The sequence below is a fragment of the Brassica rapa genome, chromosome A03, assembly GCF_000309985.2.
Source record: "Brassica rapa cultivar Chiifu-401-42 chromosome A03, CAAS_Brap_v3.01, whole genome shotgun sequence".
Taxonomy (NCBI): Eukaryota; Viridiplantae; Streptophyta; class Magnoliopsida; order Brassicales; family Brassicaceae; genus Brassica; species Brassica rapa.
This window is the reverse complement of record NC_024797.2, coordinates 20,086,269-20,105,998: the sequence shown is the minus strand read 5'-3', so window position 1 is coordinate 20,105,998 and position 19,730 is coordinate 20,086,269. Positions and strand designations below refer to the sequence as shown.

Genomic DNA, 19,730 nt, shown 5'->3' with positions numbered 1-19,730 from the left:
CTGATTTTAAATACCGTTATTCCGAGGACATACCGACAATATTTGTCGTTGGAATTCTGGTGTTTTCTTGTAGTGTTATAAGTAGTAGATTTGTCATCCACCGCTAACTTTTTCCAAAGAACTTATAGATTTGTATGCTAATTTGGTAAAGATTATGTTTTTTTAGAAAGTTTGCACGCATGTGGCCTTTACTTCCGCCATTTGTCCGAAGATTATTTCTATTTTTACAACTTTTGAGATGTTACATTCATAGCAATCACGTTGTCCTACTGTCTCTGATTATGACCGTAAAGAACATAAATAAATAACAATAATCAATACATTCATCATACGGTTTCATGCTTCATTACATACAAAATTCAACTAAAAACAGCTAACTACATATAATCCACTAACTGATGATCCGACGAAACAGGCCAAAACAATAACACATCAGTACAACGTTCGTTAGCTCTTGTTCTTTTCTTTTTACTACCTAAAATCGTCACCGACACCACTCAAACCTCCACAAGAAGAATGAATAAATCTTTTCTTTTTTTCTAGGAATCGAAACACTTGGTTCCTGTCAGGATAATATAAACACTAGTCTATCCCTGTAAGGAATGTGTTTTCAATATATCCTTTACATGAGAAGGAAGAGATATATATACTAGAGCACATGCGCTACTAGGTTAAGCTATTAACAATAGTTTCCTATATTACAGGGATTGAGATCAAGACTTAAATGGAAAAGATATCATAGAGATATCATATCCTTAACACGCCCCCTCAAGATGGAGGGGCTGAAGCAACTCCAATCTTGTCTCTTAGTTCTAGGAATCGGGCGCGAGGTAGGGGCTTTGTCAAGGCATCAGCAAGTTGGTCTCTGGTGTTGACGTGAGAGACACGCAGAGCGCCTTGTTGAACCTGTCCTCTGACGAAGTGATAGTCAAGAGCAATGTGCTTCATCCGAGAGTGAAAAACTGGGTTCGCACAAAGGAATGTCGCACCAATATTGTCACAGTAGAGAAACGGAGCTGTTGGGACTTGAACGCCAAGGTCAGTGAGTACATTGCATATCCAGGCGAGCTCAGCAGCAGCATTTGCAACAGCCCTATACTCGGCCTCTGTAGAGGATCGCGCCACGCCATTTTGTTTCTTGGAACTCCAGGAGATGGGATGTTTCCCAAGGTATACTATGTAGGAGTTTGTTGAGACGTAGTCATCAGCATCTCCAGCCCAATCAGCATCTGAGTATGCTTGCAGAAGGAGTTTGTTGTTGGCGCTGTAGTAGACACCATGAGTAGGGGTACCAGCAAGATATCTTAACACTCTTTGGCGGCTTGCCAGTGATCTTCTGTCGGACAGTGCATAAACTGAGATAGCCTGTTGACTGCAAAGGCAATGTCCAGACGTGTGAACTGAAGATATTGAAGACCTCCAATGAGCTGGCGATATTTGGTGGGGTTGGTGAGCGGCGTGCCGGTTTTGAGCGTGAGCTTTGTCGACGACGCCATAGGTGTGCTTACCGGTTTTGCATTGATCATATCGTGTTTGTGGAGCAAGTCAAGGATGTATTTGCGCTGAGAGAGGTGTAGGCCGTGTGATGTCCGGTGTGCCTCGATGCCTAAGAAGTAGTTCAAGTCTTCAGCATCCTTGACAGAGAACCTATCTGCCAAAAGTGTGAGGATGGTGCGTATGTCGTCTTTGGAGTTTCCTGTCACCAGGATGTCATCAACATAGATTAAAAGATAGACAAAACCCTGTTTGCGCTTAAGAACAAACAAGGATGTATCAGCAAGGGAGTTTGCGAATCCTAGGCTGAGAAGGAAGTCGCGAAGTTCATTGTACCAAGCTCTTGGAGCTTGTTTGAGACCATAGACCGCCTTTTGAGACGGCAGACATGAGTTGGGTTGTCTTGATCAATGAAGCCCGGTGGCTGATCCATATAGACTTCCTCCGTTAGTGTGCCCTGGAGGAAGGCATTGTTGACGTCCAGCTGCTGTATAGACCAGGAGTTACTTACAGCAATATCCAGTACCAAGCGCAGTGTTGTTGATTTGATTACCGGGCTGAAAGTCTCCGTGTAGTCTTGCCCAAATTGTTGTTTGTAGCCTTTGGCAACCAGTCTCGATTTGCAGCAACGATGAGATCCATTTGAGTGAAATTTATTTTTGTGGAGCCACCTGCAACCAACAACATTATAGTGAGGCTGTCGTGGAACCAGATCATATGTTCCATTGCGAACAAAAGCATCAATTTCTGTTGACATAGACCCACGCCATCTCTTATCACTAAGAGCTTGAGTCAGTGTGCGTGGTTCGTCTGGAACTGATGTAGAGAGTGCAGCCGAGTAATTGTATTTTGGGTTCGGTTTGACGATGTGATTCTTGCGCCTGGTGGTCATCGAGTGCTCGTTCGTTGGTGGTGGTGCTGGAGCTGATGAAGATGATGACGACGATGTCTGTGGCTGAGCGTCGTTCTCTTGCTGCGAGGTTGGAGCAGTCGAGGCAGAGTCCGACGAAGTTGTAACCGCCAGTGTACCACCGTCTGATGGTGGCGTGGTCTCCAAGTCTGTTGAACTCTCCTGTACCTGCAAGTGAGAATCTGAGCTTGAGGATCCCGTTGGAGACAGTACGAGTGGCGGTATAGGTGGGGTAGGTTGTGGTGGGTTTGGAGAGAATGGTATTGTGGTGACTGGTGGGTATGTAGGTGGGGTTGTTGGCTCAGAGGTTTGGGTTTGGATAGGTGTTTTTAGTTTGTGGTATGGGAATTGCGTCTCGTCAAAGCGAACGTGACGCGAGATGTAGATCCTGCCAGTGTTGGGTTGCAAGCATAGGTAGGCGCTTTGTGTTGTGGAATAGCCTAGGAACACACAGGGTGTTGAGCGATCTTCAAGTTTGTGTTTGGTGTAAGGTCGGAGCCAGGGGAAGCAAAGGCATCCGAAAACTCTCAGCTTGGAGTAGTTGGGTTGTGTGGCGAAGAGTTTGTTGAATGGTGTCTCCATGTTAATGACCGGTGTGGGCAGCCTGTTGATCAAGTACGTGGCAGTAGCAAACGCATATGTCCAGTACGGTTTGGGCATTCCAGAGTGAGTGAGCAGCGTCATGCCAGTTTCAACAACATGTCTGTGCTTTCTCTCGGAGATTCCATTGTGTTCAGGGGTGTGTGGTGGTGAGGTGAGGTGGGAGATGCCGGCTTCAGCTAGGAGAGTACGTAAGGCGATGAACTCGCCTCCATTATCAGAGTACAAGGTTCCGATTTTTGTTGTGAAATGATTCTCCACTAAAGCCTTGAACTTTTAGTTGGAGGCGGAGCTGTTGAATATGACCACGACTTGGTGTAGCATAGGTTGTGCTGAGAGCCTTCCAGACATCTTGAGCAGTCTTGGTGTTAGTCACCATCGCTTGGATTGATGGAGACAGAGTGCCGATCAAGGCACTGTAGATCAGACGGTCTTGACGGTGCCATTTGGTGAACGCTGGATTGACGGAGATTACATCATCGGTGGTGATTGTTTGTTCCGGAGCCGGTGTGGAATCATCAAGATGTCCTGCGAGATTGTAGCCATCGAGGAGAGCATGTACTTGGAGATTCCAGGTCATGAAGTTTGTTGTGGTGAGTTTGGTGATATTCACCATGTTGATGTGAAGAAGACGTTGAGCGTCATCAACGGTTTCTGCGATGGCAGCCATGGCTAGAGCTTGGAGAAGAAGAAAGAGGGTTGAGGATGGCGGCTCTGGAAAAAAAAATATAGGGTAACCGATTAAGCTCGTGATACCATGTAAGGAATGTGTTTTCAATATATCCTTTACATGAGAAGGAAGAGATATATATACTAGAGCACATGCGCTACTAGGTTAAGCTATTAACAATAGTTTCCTATATTACAGGAATTGAGATCAAGACTTAAATGGAAAAGATATCATAGAGATATCATATCCTTAACAATCCCTAGTGAGTGATCATCTGTTCCGTCTGTTTCTTGCTTCCGTCTTTCTCTTCCCTCTCGCCAGCACAAGCTATACACCGGAACTTCTCAAACCATTCAGAGCTTTTTCTTTTTTTTAGGTTTTGAGTTAAAAATGGTTTTTTAGGGGTCTTTTTCACTCACCCGATTGTTGCTTCTGATCTACAGGTTTAACTTGAACTGCACAGGGAACCGCGTGAACATACGGGAGCCCGAACCCAGGAGGTCCCAGCTGATGTTGCTGCGTCTTCCCTCCTCCTTTTAAGTTATTGCCTGCTGCTGCTGCAGCCATGGCTTTCGCTGGATCTGAAGTGGCCATAACGGATCCCGTGGTGCTAACTGGAGGACACGCTGCTGCAGAACCTGGTTGTTGCTGATGTCTTTGAATGTAATAACCACCAGAAGAAGACATAGTGATCTGCTGCTGTTGATGTTGAGATTGCATATAAGGATTGGAAAAGAAAAGCTGCGCTTGCTGCTGCAACCCATGCTTTGGCAACTGCTGTTGTTGGGACTTGGATCCGGAGCTAGTGGTGGGGTTTCCGAGAACTGAAGGACCGTTATTCCTTCCAACGGCGGCAGAAGAAGCTACGGATGCAGGCTGCATTTTCTTGGACGGCTGAGATGACGAGTGAGTAGTAGAGGAAGCTTGTCCAGCTTTATTCACCGCTGAGGAAGCCGAAGCAGTTGTTCTTGGGCTCCCGCCAGTGTTTTTGGAGACCGAAGACGTAGAAGGTGACCCAACTAACATTGGAGAAGACGGAGCCTGATTGTTGGTACCTCCTTGCACCTGCTGCATTGGTGAACCAGTTGCTGTAGGCTTTGAGTTTGCTGCAAAAGATATCTGCGACTGCTGGGGGCGGCTTTGCTGTTTATGCGATACGTTTCTTGGGGATGACGAAGCAGCAACAGATGATGACGGCGAAAGTATGGAAGGAGACTGAGCCTGGGAAGTGTTTGTTGTCCTGGGTGAATTGCTTTTCCACTGAGGAGACTGGACCTGACTGCTGCTTGACTGGACAAGGTTTTGAGGAAACCCTGAATTGGCATTTGGGAACTTAGCGGTTCCCACTGGGGATACGCTGATACTGTGATCAGCGACACCAGTACCATTACTCACCACAGGCCCTTTGTTTTTAGCAGCAGAAGCAGCGACTGAAGTTGCATACTGTTGCTGCTTCTGGAGATACATGGTATAAGGTTGCTGAGATTGACTTCGTTGCATATGCTGCTGAACGTGCTGATTCTGCTGTTGCATATGCTGCTGCAGGTGGTGATTCTGCTGTTGCATATGCTGCTTCATCTTCTGTTGCAGATTATGATGAGACGTCGGCATAGAACTGGTACTCTGTTGCTGAGCTGAACCTAGGTTGAGCAAACGGGACGTATCGACGATGTTACCACTCGTAACAGCAGAAACAGATGCATCACCCAAATCGTGTTTGCTAGAGAAAGCAATCGACTGTCCACCATTCACACCACTCGTTTTCCCTGATGCTCCTTCTGTTTTTCTTTGTTCTTCCAAAGTCTTAGCAGTAGCATTAGAGCCGGATTTTCCTTCTGAAGGAGCACTGTAGTTCATTTTCTGCTGGGCTGCAACATTCGCAGCCATCATTTGATAACCTTGCCTTGCTGCTTCTGGTAGGCTCTGGAACGTAGCGTGATTCTGAGCAGTTGATGACATTCCATTGAATGTGGCAAAGGTCATAGCATAACCCTGGGACTGAAACGATTCCGCACCAGCCTTTGAAACCTGCTGTTGAGATTTCTTTTCGCCATGATTGCTGGACGATACTACGACTCCACCACCTGGGGCTGCTGAACTCATCAAACCCAAGTTCGTTGGTTGCATCTGCATACCATAGTTTTGGCCATAGGCAACGTTTGAACGAGAACCCCGGCTATCAGCGGCTGATGGGCTATTTTCTCCTACAGTGTCGCTATGTTGAGTCGCATTCTCTCTTGGTTGCTGCCTCTGCTGAAAAGTCAAAACCTGAGATTGGACTTTATGAGTTGGATATCCTTCGGAGTTCCTTTGTGGTCTCAGCTGATGGTTCTGCAGATGCTTTTGTGCTGCTGAGGAACCAGAGGAGACACTTCCATTCTGGTTGTTCTGAGCATGGCTCTGGAGCATTTGACCAGCTTGCTGCTGCTGTGGTTGCTGTTGCTGCTTCTGTGGCTGGGAAAATGGAGACTGGATCATTTGGGAGGAATAGAACGAACCATTGAAAAATGGTATTGGCTGCCCGGGAGCTCCTCTATAAGCAGGTGGTGCACCAACATGTGCTGGGACTGGAAACGGAAAGCCATTGTTCTGCATGATGGCCAGGTATTGGGTTTCATTGCCCGGCATGCCTGGATAACTGAAGGTCATTGTTGGGGCACCAGCTGGAGTAGCTGATGCAGAACCGTTCATTGAGTTTGCACTAGCTGTCGCACCAGAAGAAGCTGTGTTGCCACTATTAGGAGGTCTGACAGATGCTGCAGTTATTGTAGGCTGTTGCCCCACCGGGAAAATGAATGTAGGACCATGCTACAATAAACGAAACAAAAAAAAAACACATACAATCAGCTTGTAACAAGGACGACAAAATCTTGATATGGGAAGCATGCTTAGACAGACGACAAAAAACAAACTAACCATGATGTTACTAGCTGCTGCTCCGGGAGGCAGAGCTTGTTGGAGCAATATTTGGTTTCTCTGAGCTGTATCTGAGCTCTTAGAAGAAGATTGAGAGTTTTCATCTTGAATTTGGTTGGAACTTCTTCCTAAAACAGTCCCCTGCAGTTCTGTGGGAGGCATGAGACTGAGATTGCAGGCCTTGGTCCCATACAATGGAGCTGAGCCAATTGCTGCAGGCCAGAAAGGATTCATCTTGGTGAATTGCTGATGTGACTGAATATTTCGAGCGATGTAGCAGTGTGTTGCACATCTCTTAGGCCTCGGTTGGTTAAAAAGTAAATGAGGAGGAGGCTGCAAGGGATAAAAAAAAAAGCTTTAAATCAGTTAAGAAAGGAAGAGAGGATTGTTTGAATGGATCAGGAAGCAATCAAAATTACCTGCATTGCCGCCGAAGATAAGGAACTAGTATCTGTAGGGACAGCTCCTTGTGTAGACGGCATGTATCTGTTTAGTGTTTATTAACCACACAGAATTAATTCAAGTGAAACAAAAAGAGACTATACAAAGTTTGACTTGATAAAATTACAAAAACGCATACCCCATTGTCGGAAGACCTCCAGGCCAGCCAGGCATTGACATATGTAGAGGCAAAGAGTTAGCTTGAGCTGAAAAATATCAGAAAAAAAAATTAAGGAAACCAAAACTTGCGCAAGAGTAAGACAAATGGAACTCAAGAAAGATGAAAGAGCTTATTTACCAATTTTATCCGGAACAGAATGTTGTTGTTGTTGCGGTGGCGGCTGTTTCTGAACATGTTGATTGTTCATTACACCCACGTGATCAGATTTATCCAAGTCAAGTTTAAGTTCACAACTCCTCTCTGACGTATGAGGTTCGGCTTCATCCACCGTCCTAGGTCTCTTCTTCTCCTCAGACTCAACAATCGCAGCACTACCTCCATCTTCCTTTAGCAGAGGCTTAGGTTCCTGCTTCATCATGCATATTACACATGAGAGAATTTTAAAAAGGGGCAAAAGGGAACAAGATAAAGAAAAGAGAGCAAAAGAAAAGGGAAAGTAATGATGGATGACACAATATTACTAAACACAAAGTAGGTCCCACTCACCGTTTCCACTTCCGTGACTTTAGGTTCCGCTTCTGCTGCCACACATTCCATCTCACCGACTCTCTCCGGTGAAGACCTTCCCGGCGGTGGCGCCTAAACCGGTTTTAAAAATTAAAATAATATTTTTGAAAAAATAGAAGAAAGCAATGAAGTAAGATAATATTTTTAAAAGGATGAAAAAAAACAAATAAAATTAAGATAATATTTTAAAATGGAGGAAAAAAACCTTACAACTAAAACAAAAAGAAAAGCAGAAACTTACCATCAGATCTATCTCAAACTTCTCCTTCTCCGGCGAGCTTCTGCATGATTACAAAAAACTCCTCTCAGCACAAGAATTAAGGTAAAAAAAGTCACAAAAATGTATAGACTGAGTGCTTACGGTTTAGCTACATCACCACCGGATCTAACTCCTGAAGAAGATTCCACTTTCGGCAATACAGTCTCCTCTTTCTTCTCAGCTGATCTCGAATCTAATGCGGCGTTGCTTTCTCTGAGCTCTGGATTTATCGAATCCAACACTGAGCTGTTTTCTTCACCGGATCCTGATCTCTTTAGCTCATCACCTAACGGAGCTTCGGCTTCCAATTTAGTGGCGCGTGATGGTAAACCTGAACTGTTCTCGTCCTCCTCGTATTTGACATGCCTCTGCTTCTTTCTCTTAGGAGCTGAGACCAAATAAAGATAAACCAAAATGAGCAAACAAAAAAAAAACAAGAAGAGAGCAGATCGTTGTGAGCTGAGAAGACTTTTACCAATGGAGCTCGAATTTGCAGCTAGTGTGATGGAGATTGGTGAAGATACTCTGGCTCTGATATCTACAGTTGTTTTCTCTTCTTGTTTCGACGTAGGCATCCTCATCATCCCGTACAACACCTCCGCGATTTCAATCTCTATCTCATCTTGAACAGCCACCGGAGATGATGATACCTTCTGAGGAAGAGGCTGCTTCTGTTTTGCCCCCAACGTCTTCAAAATCAGAAGCAAACATTCTTTTAGTAAAAGAGAAGATGGATGAGAAGAGAAAGAGAAAGACTAACAATCTTTTTCACGTTGGATGAAGAAGGAGATGTAGGAGCTGCTGGAGAAGCATTTGACGTCCATGATTCATGCGGTCTCTTCGTACAAGCTGCGAAATGAAGAGAATTAGAATTCACCAAAATGAGAAAAATAGATTTGAATCATCGAGAGGATGTGCTTATTATCGTAGTTTCCACCTCTCTACCTGACCGTGCTTTTCTAGGAACTGCTACGCCGATCATCTCATCCGCCGCCGCCTTCCACGACGGCACCGGCAGCGCCGGAGTAGGAGGCGATCTGAAATTTTTTGCCGGCGGTGTTGGAAAGTTCTTCCTCTGGTGATTTGAAAGAGGCGATGAGAAGATATTCTCATATTCTTCATCGTCGTTGACACTCTCTTCCGAGCTGTCGTCGCCACCGTCGTGAACCATTATCAAACGTTCGCCTCTTCTCCTTTTGCTCCGGCTATGTAACCGATCTCTCTCCCTGTGCTCCCGTTCTCTATCACGTTCCCGATCTCGTTCCTTCCTCGTACGATCTCTCAGCCTCGCCGCCTCCGGTAACTCCACCGGACCTTCCTCCTCTGAAACAAAAAAAAAAACAATCAGAATCCAAAACGGTGTCTCCCAGATCTGAAGAAAATGAAATAAAAAGAAACCTGGAGAGTCTCTGAAGCTTCCGGCTCTATGCCTCCGCCGTGACAAGCCGTTTCCGGCAGCCGCCAAAGGTACTCTTCTAGCTTCTCTATTTCTATCCATCTCTCTCTCTCTCTATCTCTACTTGCTTCCCATTATCTCATCCTTTATTTGTGCTCCTCATCCTACTATATAAAAGGGACTAAATTCAAGGCTTTTGAGACTATCCACCTCAGCCAAAATATTCTCATCCAAAAAGAATTAAAAATAAATGTCATTTAGAAGATAATTAACTAATATAAAACTTTTGATATTTCTAAAAATTTCAAATTTGTAACTGCTAATTTATTAATAGAATCATATATCTATATTGAATTATGTTCTATTTTTAATCGTTACTTTAAGAGTAAATAAATTATTAATTTATAATATATATATATATTTTATAACTTTATATTGTAGTTATAAATAAAGAGAAAATAACCGGGAAAGGTGAAGAAGCTCATATAAAATTATGTAATTAAAATGGTAAAATGGTGAATATGATGAAGTGAATCTAAGAAAATTTGTTGTACAAATTATGGTGATTTCTTCGTCCACTATAATGATTTAAAATAATATATATATTCATATAAATAAGTCAATATTTGTTGTTTTTTTTGTAAGATGTTAAGATTATCATTTTCTGAAAGGTTACACTGATCCAAAGAGATTAGTTTGTGGAGCTAACCAAACGAGGATTATAGTGTTTACTTTGGAAAAAGTAATAGGTTGAACGATAGATGGCGTGCGTGTTTTTTCACATGGAAATCTGCACATATATTAAAATGGTAAGATTTGAATCATAGAGAAAATATAGTGTATATGACTGAAGTTGATTCATTCCGAAACTAAAGATGGCTAAAATTCTTCTTTGTCAAAATACATAGATGTGAATCTTATATGAATAGAGTTCTCAATTGCTTATAGCAGTGTAATAAATTTCGTGTGTAAAGGAAAAAAAATGTTATATAAGTGAAAACAAAAATTATGATTTTTTTCTTGTGCGTATAGGCTCTTCGCAATTTGAAGAAGAAAGAACATATTGTGAGAAAATCTTTGGCTCGGTCAAATTTTATCGAGTTGTTTATAAAACTGTTGTTATATGATTCATGTAAATTTTCAGTGTTGATTTAAAAGCCCAAGAAAACCCATCTATACTGACTTTTTGATTTTTTCTGTGATTTAAATTTAAAAAAGATAAAACTTTTGATAAGTTATGTAAACTCAGAACAAGTATTTAACTTTAGAAAACATTTACATGTTTCAAACTTATAATATATATATATATAATGTTTAAAATTATGTATATAAAACCTGTATAAAATGTGCTTAAATATGTTTCTCTTCTTTAATGTGTTAATTGTACTATATATAACATTATTTTAAAATTTCAAAAAGTTTATGTCACATACAAAAACCATCAATAAAAAATATAATTCTCCATCTACAACCAGAAAAAAGAAAAACTATAAACATATAAATTTAAATTAAGAAAAACTAACATTGGAAAAACAAAAAATTAATGTAAAAGAAACAAACCGACAAATAATATTATAAATAAAATAAATTTATAAGACACAATCCGCGCGAAGCGCGGAAAAAATCTCTAGTAATAATAAAAGCAGTAAGCGAATAAATCCACGGCTCATATCTCTTGTCGTGTAACTCTTCTCGTAATCTTCACCGTCGGTGTGTACACATCCAACGGTCTCGATTCGCTTTTTGCCAGCGTGACAACATCTTGGCCCTCCGTTATAAAAGATCGATCTCACATCAATAACTGATTGTTTCCTCTTTTATTGTTTTTCTTACCACAGAAAATATTTTAATATTGGCGAAAATGTATTCTTTTATTGTTTTAATTGTCAGCATCCGATGAGGTACCCACCCTAAATGAGTATTAAAATAAATAAATATTTTATATTTATAATGTTTTGTTTACGTTTGTTTTCGGTATTTAATTATATGATTTCCGAGTCGGATTCATGTGAAAATATTATTCGGACTGTTACCAATTTATTAGACATTAAGTTGCCACGTGTCAGGAGTTTGACATCACATGCTTCCGTGTGACTTTATTGTGTCAGCAATTAGAAAATGAAAAGAATCGAGAAATATTTTGAAAGTCTCAAACAAAGGATGAGATTAATACTAAAAGCAAAATAATTCGATTAAATGGTTGTTTAAAAGGCTTCTGCGGTGTCCACTAATGGCGATAACTCGTGTGAAACAAAAAAAAAAGTATACTGACATATACACGCACAAAGATGATAATTTTATCCAAAATATGTCCTGAGAAGATGTATCACCGGTTATTACCGGTATACAAAGACCATGGTAAAGGCAAATTTTACTATCATAATGGAATCTTATATCTGTGACCACCAACACACACCGATCCAACCGGTAAAAATAATCATATCATGTTCCACTTCCGAATCTCACTTCTCTCTTTCTTGCCCTTATAACAAATTAAATGGCTCATAATAATAATTTAATGACACTAACTAAACATTTTGTTGGAGCTGCAGTAATTACATGTTAGAAATTGCTTTTGCTAATTGTTTTGTTTTTGTTTGAGAAAAAAACCAAATTTAGAAAAAGAAAATTATAAATGTTTTGTTAATACTTAGTTAATTGACTTTCTTCCAACTACATAAATTTACCAGACTATACTAAATGCTTAAGTTTTATCTTTAAGACTTTAAATTCTTAGAAACTGATCATCTATGAAAAAATTCAAATAAATTATACTAACATATATCTCCTTTTGCGGACATATATATCTCATTATAAATAAAATCCAGTTGAGAAACATATCAATCATATATTGATCATTCCAGGGTTAGATGGAAAAAATAGTCAAAATGACATAACTGCAAATTTCTCTTTCTGTTTTGGGCAACTACTGCAAATTTCTCTAAAAAATTAAATATATGGTCACGTATAATAGTCACTAGATTTGTTATTTAAGCAATAAACATATCATGTCAAAAAACGATAAACTATGAACTAATCAGTGGGTCCACAAATCTACCCATTAACGAGAATCGACGGCTGAGATCATTTCTTGCCATAGCAAAATGGTCACTCAGTCGTTAGATTTGTTCTGTTTTATTATTTTAATATTTTCGCAATCTGACTTGGCAGAAAGCGTCATCCCGGGAAAAAAAAAAAACGGTGAGTTGGCACTTAGACCAATCGGTTGATCCGATCCGATCACTGGAGAAACACTCAACGGTTAAGATGAGAAGAGATAGAAATGCATGTGGGTCATTCTTCACTCAAGTCGCGGTCACGGAACTTCCTAGAAGTGTAGGGCCCGTAGTTAGCTGCCAATGTTGAACTGCATGCTCCCCTTTTCTTTTATCAAATTTTCTTGCCCTGCTACTCTGAGTAAAATTACTTTCATTTTTAATTTTTCCTATTTAATTTTTAAAATAAATAACTCAATTATAATTTTCACAAATATATAAAACAAATCTGGATTTTAGATAATTTTATCCAAGATATTAAAAATAAAATACTAATTATTTTGTAATTTTTATTATTATTAATTTAGCTTAACTAAATTATTTGGTGGATCTAACCAAAAAGTATTCGTAATTTTGCTTTTTCCATTGTTTATATTATGACATTTTCTCCTTTTGACATTTTCTCAGAAAGATATAAAATACAGTAAAATGTTCATGGAGATAAAAAGGAACCTAAAATTACAAAAAAAATTGTTTACTTGACAATCCAATAACGTGATTTCCAAATTACAATATTATCTGTACTTAGTAGCCACTGGCCAGTATTAAATTCACCGATATTTTAAAAAGCTAAATTGAATGTTGTCGCCAATTAGGATTTAGGACCCACGTAAAATATTAGATTTTGTAATAAGAACACTGAACACCACCAAGTAGTGCTGGGAATATGAATCATTATCCGCGGGCCCCGTCCTATTTGACCCGCTGCGGGGCGGGTGCGGGTCGAGTGATTTGAAAATTTTGGTTCGCGGGTACAGATGCGGGTTAAGTGATTTTTATGTGGGCGGGTGCGGGTCAGCCAAAATTCAGCGCGGATACCCGTCAACCCGCAAAAACTAAAAAAAAAATATTTTTTTTTAAAATATTATTTTTAAATAGAAATTTTTTTAAAAATAATTTAATTTTAATTATAAATAGATTAATATTTATTATTTTTGATAAAAAATATTTAAAATATTAAATTTTATTGTTATTTTTAATAAAAAATATTTAAAATATTAAATTTTATTGTTATTTTAATAAAAAATATTTTAATTAATAATTTTTAATATTATTAATATTATCCGCGGGTCTAGCGGATCACCCGCGGGTTTTAGCGGGGCGGGTGCGGATTTCATATTTTCTTCTTGCGGGTCAAGCGGGTCAAATTTTTTGAATAAAAAAAATCAGTTTACCCGCGGGTTGGCGGGTCAGCGGGGCGGGTTTGACCCGCAACCCAGCTCTACCACCAAGTTTTTGTTCAATGGTCAGGATTCATGCTTCTAATATAACAGCATAACTAGCCTAAAGCAGCAGATTCACATAATTTTACAATTAATTACGCGAAAAAAGCGCATGAATAACAGACTCAACAAATGTTTAGGATCAAATCCTTGTGATTAACTTAGGGGTGTTCAATCCGGAAATCGGTTCGGTTTCGGTTCGATTTTTTTTGGTTTTCGGTATTTCGGTTAGTAAAATATAACTACCATTTTAAATCCATATTTACTTCGGTTCGGTTCGGTTTATATACCGTCGGTTTTTGGTTTATTCGGTTTTATACCAAAAAACATAATTATTTTGTTTGAGATCATATTATATGAATTTTAGAGTCATATTGTTAACACAGTCATTTATTAAAAATATATTACATATTCAAATAAATGAACAAAAAAGTAAAAATGCTTTTACCATCAAATAAAATAATCAAATCTATAACTAAAATCAAAGCTTGAAATTTTGAAAATAAAAATATGAAACAAAACAGAAACATGAAAGAAAAGTTTTTTCACTCTTCCATATTTAGTGTTCATTAAAGTCATGTTTTTTCAATTAAAAATTTTCCATTAATTATTGTCCATCAAATTTATAATCTTCATATTAATTTAGTGAAGACTAAAATAGATCAAAAAGATCAAAAAAAAACTTAGAAAATAAGATGTCTGAATTGCGATGTATTGTTATTTAGTTATAGTTCAAGTGTTTTACAGGTTTTTTATTACTATAAAATTATGCTAATAGTTATTAATACAAATTTAACTTATGTAACAAATAGATTTTCATGTATTGTTATAAAATAGATACATATTTACATGTTTCTACTTTTAATCGGTTTTTTCGGTTTATTCGGTTTAATCGATTATATACCAAATCATATCCAAATCCTACGATTTTTATAAAATTATATCCATTCGGTTTATATGGTATATACCAAAACCAAACCATATTGTCTATTTCGGTTCAGTTCGGTTCGGTACGGTTCGGTTTTACCATATTGAACAGTCCTAGATTAAGTATAAACACGACAAATCGCAATAGAGAAAAAGATAAGCTATTCCGGTGACGCCGAGGGTGTGCCACCGTCGGAGAACCACCAACACCAGCCGGAGACGATGGAGACCTTGAAGAGAGAGAAGACGGAGAGATTCTAGGTGGAAACTTACTTTTCAGTTTAACACTCACCATATACTTAAACTATATAGTATTGGTAACTGTTATATTATTGGATACCATATTGATAGAGGATTGGAGGCATTTAAAAACAATGTACAACCAACATGGCACCATGACTATTTTTTCATATAACAATCGCATATCATTCAAATCTAGAATACACATTGTCACAGATAATAATACTTTATACTATGAGACTACATTAATCTTTGAAGTATTAAAACATACTTTATATTAGAAACCGCTGATAGATAGAGGCTACGCAACTGATTAAGACGTGTTTGTAACTTGTTATTCGTATAATTGGAGAGCTAGATAAAGAGAAGAAAAATATTCAAAATATTTTATGCCAGAATTTGATGTTAGTTATAATTAATTATATTTGTTAATAATTGATGATGAAATAGGTATGTGGAAGTCCTTTAGCTTTTCCTCTACCATTTTGCTGATGGAGAAAACAAACAATTAAGGTTATTGGCTATCGTGATTGCTATTATACTGACGTAAACTGCCAATCGAAAAGAGCTGCCTGATAGGTGCTCTTGTTCTAGTGGACAGATCAATATATATATATTTAATTTGGTGGCATTAGAGAAAAAGTCTATGATAAGTTGGAAAGAAAGTGGTTAAGTGCACATAATCACCCAAATATAATATTGTTTGATCAATGTCTCTATTATAAACTGACTGTTTTTTTCTTTACCGCTATTTGATAAAGACTCTTAATTTTGCTTTATATTTGAGAGGCATGGGGTCCGGTAAAAAACAGAGACGTATACTCTAAAATATTCGTTAGTCTTCCTATACTTCAGTATCTGTATTTCCACATCAGTTTGACAAGAAACTACTATACCTAACCATCTTGAAATAGCTTTCTTAGATGTTTCCAGCTAGTTTACAGTAAAAACATACATTACGTCTAGGTCAGATATAAGAAAGCTATTGTTGAAGACGACGAAGACGGTGGTGAACAACATGGCGGCGTCAGCTCAGTACTTGAACTGAATGATTGTTCTTCGGAAGACATTCATAGCTATATAGAATTTCTAGGATATTACAACTTGCAAAGATTAAATTTATCGCTGATGAATATATAACTATTGTGGGCATGAATGTGGACGGAGACATTATGTAACGTTACAAACGAATAAACTAAATCTCAAGTCGTGCAATAATAATATAACTTTCAAGTGAAAAAAAAACAGAATATTTGTAGCAAATATAACATTCATGCAAGTCGATTCCAAAGTCTGGCTTTAGTAGAGGTGGTCTTATATACAAGTGAAAGAAGAGGCCATATACTCTTCCAAATTTCTTTATAACAAAGTTTAAAACTTGAGAAAACAAAGTCTTCTTATTCAAAAAGATATAGCTAAACTCAATGATATCCAACTGGAGCTGGAGCTTCCTTTAGCTCCCGACCTTGGTAGTGAATATCCTGCAAGTAGACAATGTTCATCATCAGTCACATAACATATAACGTTTCAAAAACAACGAAGAGAAAAACTCCACACTTACAGAGGCAAAATGGTTAACATCACGGTGATGCGCCTCGTCAGCACGGACCACCATGACAACGTCACGAAGGGTTGCATCAGCAGGAAGCCTCCAGTAATCAATAGCAATAGCCGGAGCAGGGACATTATCAATGTTACCTTTGTCAAGCTCCTTGAGAAACTCAGTGTACGAGTGGATTGCTTCTTCCTCAAGGTAGCCAACCATACGGTGAGCAAACTTGGGAGAGATTAGGTAACCGAGGAAATAAGCGTTGAAGAAGACTCCTTGGACAGTGATGACAAGAGCTCTCTCGTACCATTTGGGTTTAGCGACTTCCATGAAAGTCATGAGATGCATCCTCTCGTTCTCTGCTTCCTCGAGAAGGGCTTTGATCCATCCTCCGCTTTGCTCAAAGCGTCTGAGAGATTTAAAGTGGAGTAACATTCCTCCAACCATTCCGGGCACTGCTGCTACAGTTTCGAGCATCATAGCTCTGCACCCGTATCTCCTCTGCGTAAATGGATGCAAATGTTAATGCAACAATGCATATTAGATTTATCAAAAAAAGTAAAAAAAATCATATTAGATTATATCATTTGAAATGAGAGCTCCAACACAATTGAAGGATTAAGTGGGCATAAGATATACGGTGTGGGAGTGGGATTGTTTGTTTGAATTAAGAGTAAAATCAGAGTGGAAAAAAGTAGTTTCTACATTTTACTCTAAGTTGTTCTTCTTTTAAAGTAAAACCTTTTTTTAATTAATTTAAAGCTAAAACTAGAGGAAAAACATAAATAAATTAATATTTTTTTTTTCATTTTACTCTCATTTATTCTAATTTCTTCCAAAAAAATTTCAAGTTAGACCTTCAACGAGTTAATTTTTTTATTAAGTTTCTCACAAAATTTTAAAATATAAGAATATTAACTATTGAAAAACTGACTAACATTAAAAGAGTTTCTCAGCGATTTATTAAATATTTTAGAGAAAATGAGAAATTCCACATGAGAAACATTAAGGTATTTTGCAAAATTTCTAAGGTTTAAACTATTTTTTTAAAAAGGAGAAACGCCCTTTCAAGAACAAAAATGTTACAAACCCAAATTATATGTATTCACTCTATGAATGGTTTTGAAATTAATTATATAATAAAATTATACTAATATTTGAAAGGTACGATACCCACCTGACAGATCATGACAAGGCTAATTTCTTATTACTATACAATCAAGCATTATGGACGCACTAACAGAGTGCACAATATAATATTAACGAAATATTCCAAAAGAGAGATGAAATATTGATAGTTACCATAAATAAAATAAAATGAGATTTTAAAAATTTTACGCAATCAATGACGACATCAGATTGGAATGTTCTCCATTTTCAAAAAGATCGGAGATGAAGAAGCTGTATGTACCTGGAAGAAGAGATCGGTCGGCCAGCGAAGAGATTTGACGGTCCAATAAGCTAATCTGTCAAGAAACGTAGTTGGAACATGATGCTTAGACAGATCAATCGTCAAATCAGCTTTATACGTCTCCCAAGGCTGCCAATAATCCCAACAAATCTCAATCATATATAGTAAATCATCAAGAGTAACGATTGTAATATATATAAAAACGTACCCTGAAGCAGTTCCACTTCCATTCAGTACCGTCTTCTTTGGTGATCTTACTCGGTTCAACACCCCAATAGCTAGCGATTCCTTTGTTACCTCCGGTGGATGATTCGTCCTCTGTTTTCTTCGGCTTCTCATCTTGACTCGGAGTTTTCTCTCCTAAACTAGCCGTGCTAGCGAATCGCACGCCTCCAGTTCCACTCCAGATCCAAGTGTTCACGCTAGCTAGATCTGCAGCCGCAGGTTTCAAGAGATGGCTTGTCTCGTGAGACATGGAACGGATCGTACTCGTAGAGGCGGTTGAGAACAACCGTGGCCGAGCAGACTTTAGCAGCGACGAGGCCACCTTGGCTCCACCGCGACTCATCATCGTTATAGAGATCGAAAAAGAGAGAAAATGGAAAGACTCGAAAAATCCAAGAATATAGGAAATGTTGTAAGAGACTTTTTTTATTTAACTTCGCTGTCTTGTCAGACGCTCTTATGAGGGATGGTCTCTAGAAAGGTTGTACTTTTCTTTGAGGGTATATATGTAAATCAGGAGAGGGTGTGTATATTTTACTTGGAGACCAAGAAGTTTGCGTGGTGGCCAAGAGTGACAACTCATTGTTAGAATTGAACGCTGTCGTGTTCGGTTGTTTCATCACTTTCTTGTCCAAAGAAACCTCTCTTTTGTTTTTTTTTTTTTTGCTAAATTCCTAAGAAACATTTTTGGCATTTAAATTCAAATATTTGTCAGTTATATAAAGGGTCTGACTGGTGACCATTCGGGAATTAAGAGGAACGAATAAAAAAAGAATGTACGGGAACAAAATATCAGGAACGAAAAGGAATGGCTGTTCCTTATCAAATTTAACAAGGAATCATTTTGTTCTTAAATTCTCTACAAAAAAGGAAATGAAAGGGAATGAGAAGGAATTATTATTCCTTGTGAATGGTGATTTTTTTTAGGAACGTTAGGGAATGCATTATTCCTCACCGTTCCCTGGTCACCATTCATACCCAAAATAATATTAGGATGTATTTGGAAACAAAATTGGTATATGAGCTTTTTTTTTTTTACTAGGTGAATATGTGCGCGTTACGCGCATGTTTTCAATTTTTAGAAATTGTATTGTTCGAGAATTTCTATATATATTTGAAATAATTTATTTGATTTATATTTTGCAAGGTATTATGTTTTGTTTTTGCAGGTAGTTTGTTCTCTTTATTTACATTATCTTTAGTTGTGTTTTCCGTATCTCTTTTTCGTTTAGATATCATTCTTATTTTGAACCAGGACGAGTTAGTCTGGTGGTAAACGGTTTGCGGTTGCAAGTACGGCCCCGGGTTCGACTCGCACTGGCCACCAGAGAATTTACATACGGACTTGTTTTGGCGCCCGAGACCGAAGACCGTTGCCTGGCCATGATTCACCTTCGGGTGTGCGTCCGCGTCGCTAAAGGATTCGGTCTCTAGTTTGGACCACCACGGTGAAACCAAGACACTCGGTTATAAAAAAAATCATTCTTATTTTGTTATTACCAGTAT

General features: G+C 38.5%; 2 protein-coding genes across 4 annotated transcripts; both read right to left on the bottom strand.

Annotated features, from left to right (window-relative positions):
* Positions 1-282: 282 nt before the first annotated feature.
* LOC103859954 (protein TIME FOR COFFEE) lies at positions 283-9,556 on the bottom strand. 3 transcript variants are annotated; one of them, XR_004456594.1, is made up of 13 exons: positions 9,377-9,555; positions 8,924-9,301; positions 8,739-8,827; positions 8,454-8,667; positions 8,081-8,366; positions 7,961-8,000; positions 7,699-7,791; positions 7,330-7,558; positions 7,171-7,237; positions 7,010-7,076; positions 6,591-6,923; positions 3,934-6,482; positions 283-593 (listed from the first exon to the last, which is right to left on the bottom strand). XR_004456594.1 is itself a non-coding variant. In XM_009137556.3 (12 exons), the coding sequence occupies exons 1-12, from the start codon at positions 9,474-9,476 to the stop codon at positions 4,086-4,088; spliced, it is 4,293 nt and encodes a 1,430-aa protein (XP_009135804.2). In that variant the 5' UTR covers positions 9,477-9,556; the 3' UTR covers positions 3,758-4,085. The 3 variants fall into 3 exon arrangements, 1 of the variants encoding a protein (XP_009135804.2); XR_004456595.1 differs by lacking the exon at positions 9,377-9,555 and having other exon boundaries at positions 8,916-9,157; XM_009137556.3 differs by lacking the exon at positions 283-593 and having other exon boundaries at positions 3,758-6,482; positions 9,377-9,556.
* A 6,679-nt stretch (positions 9,557-16,235) lies between these two features.
* Positions 16,236-18,698, bottom strand: LOC103859953 (ubiquinol oxidase 1a, mitochondrial). The gene is made up of 4 exons (XM_009137555.3): positions 18,208-18,698; positions 18,000-18,128; positions 16,601-17,089; positions 16,236-16,520 (listed from the first exon to the last, which is right to left on the bottom strand). The coding sequence occupies exons 1-4, from the start codon at positions 18,568-18,570 to the stop codon at positions 16,461-16,463; spliced, it is 1,041 nt and encodes a 346-aa protein (XP_009135803.1). The 5' UTR covers positions 18,571-18,698; the 3' UTR covers positions 16,236-16,460.
* Between the last annotated feature and the right edge of the window lie 1,032 nt (positions 18,699-19,730).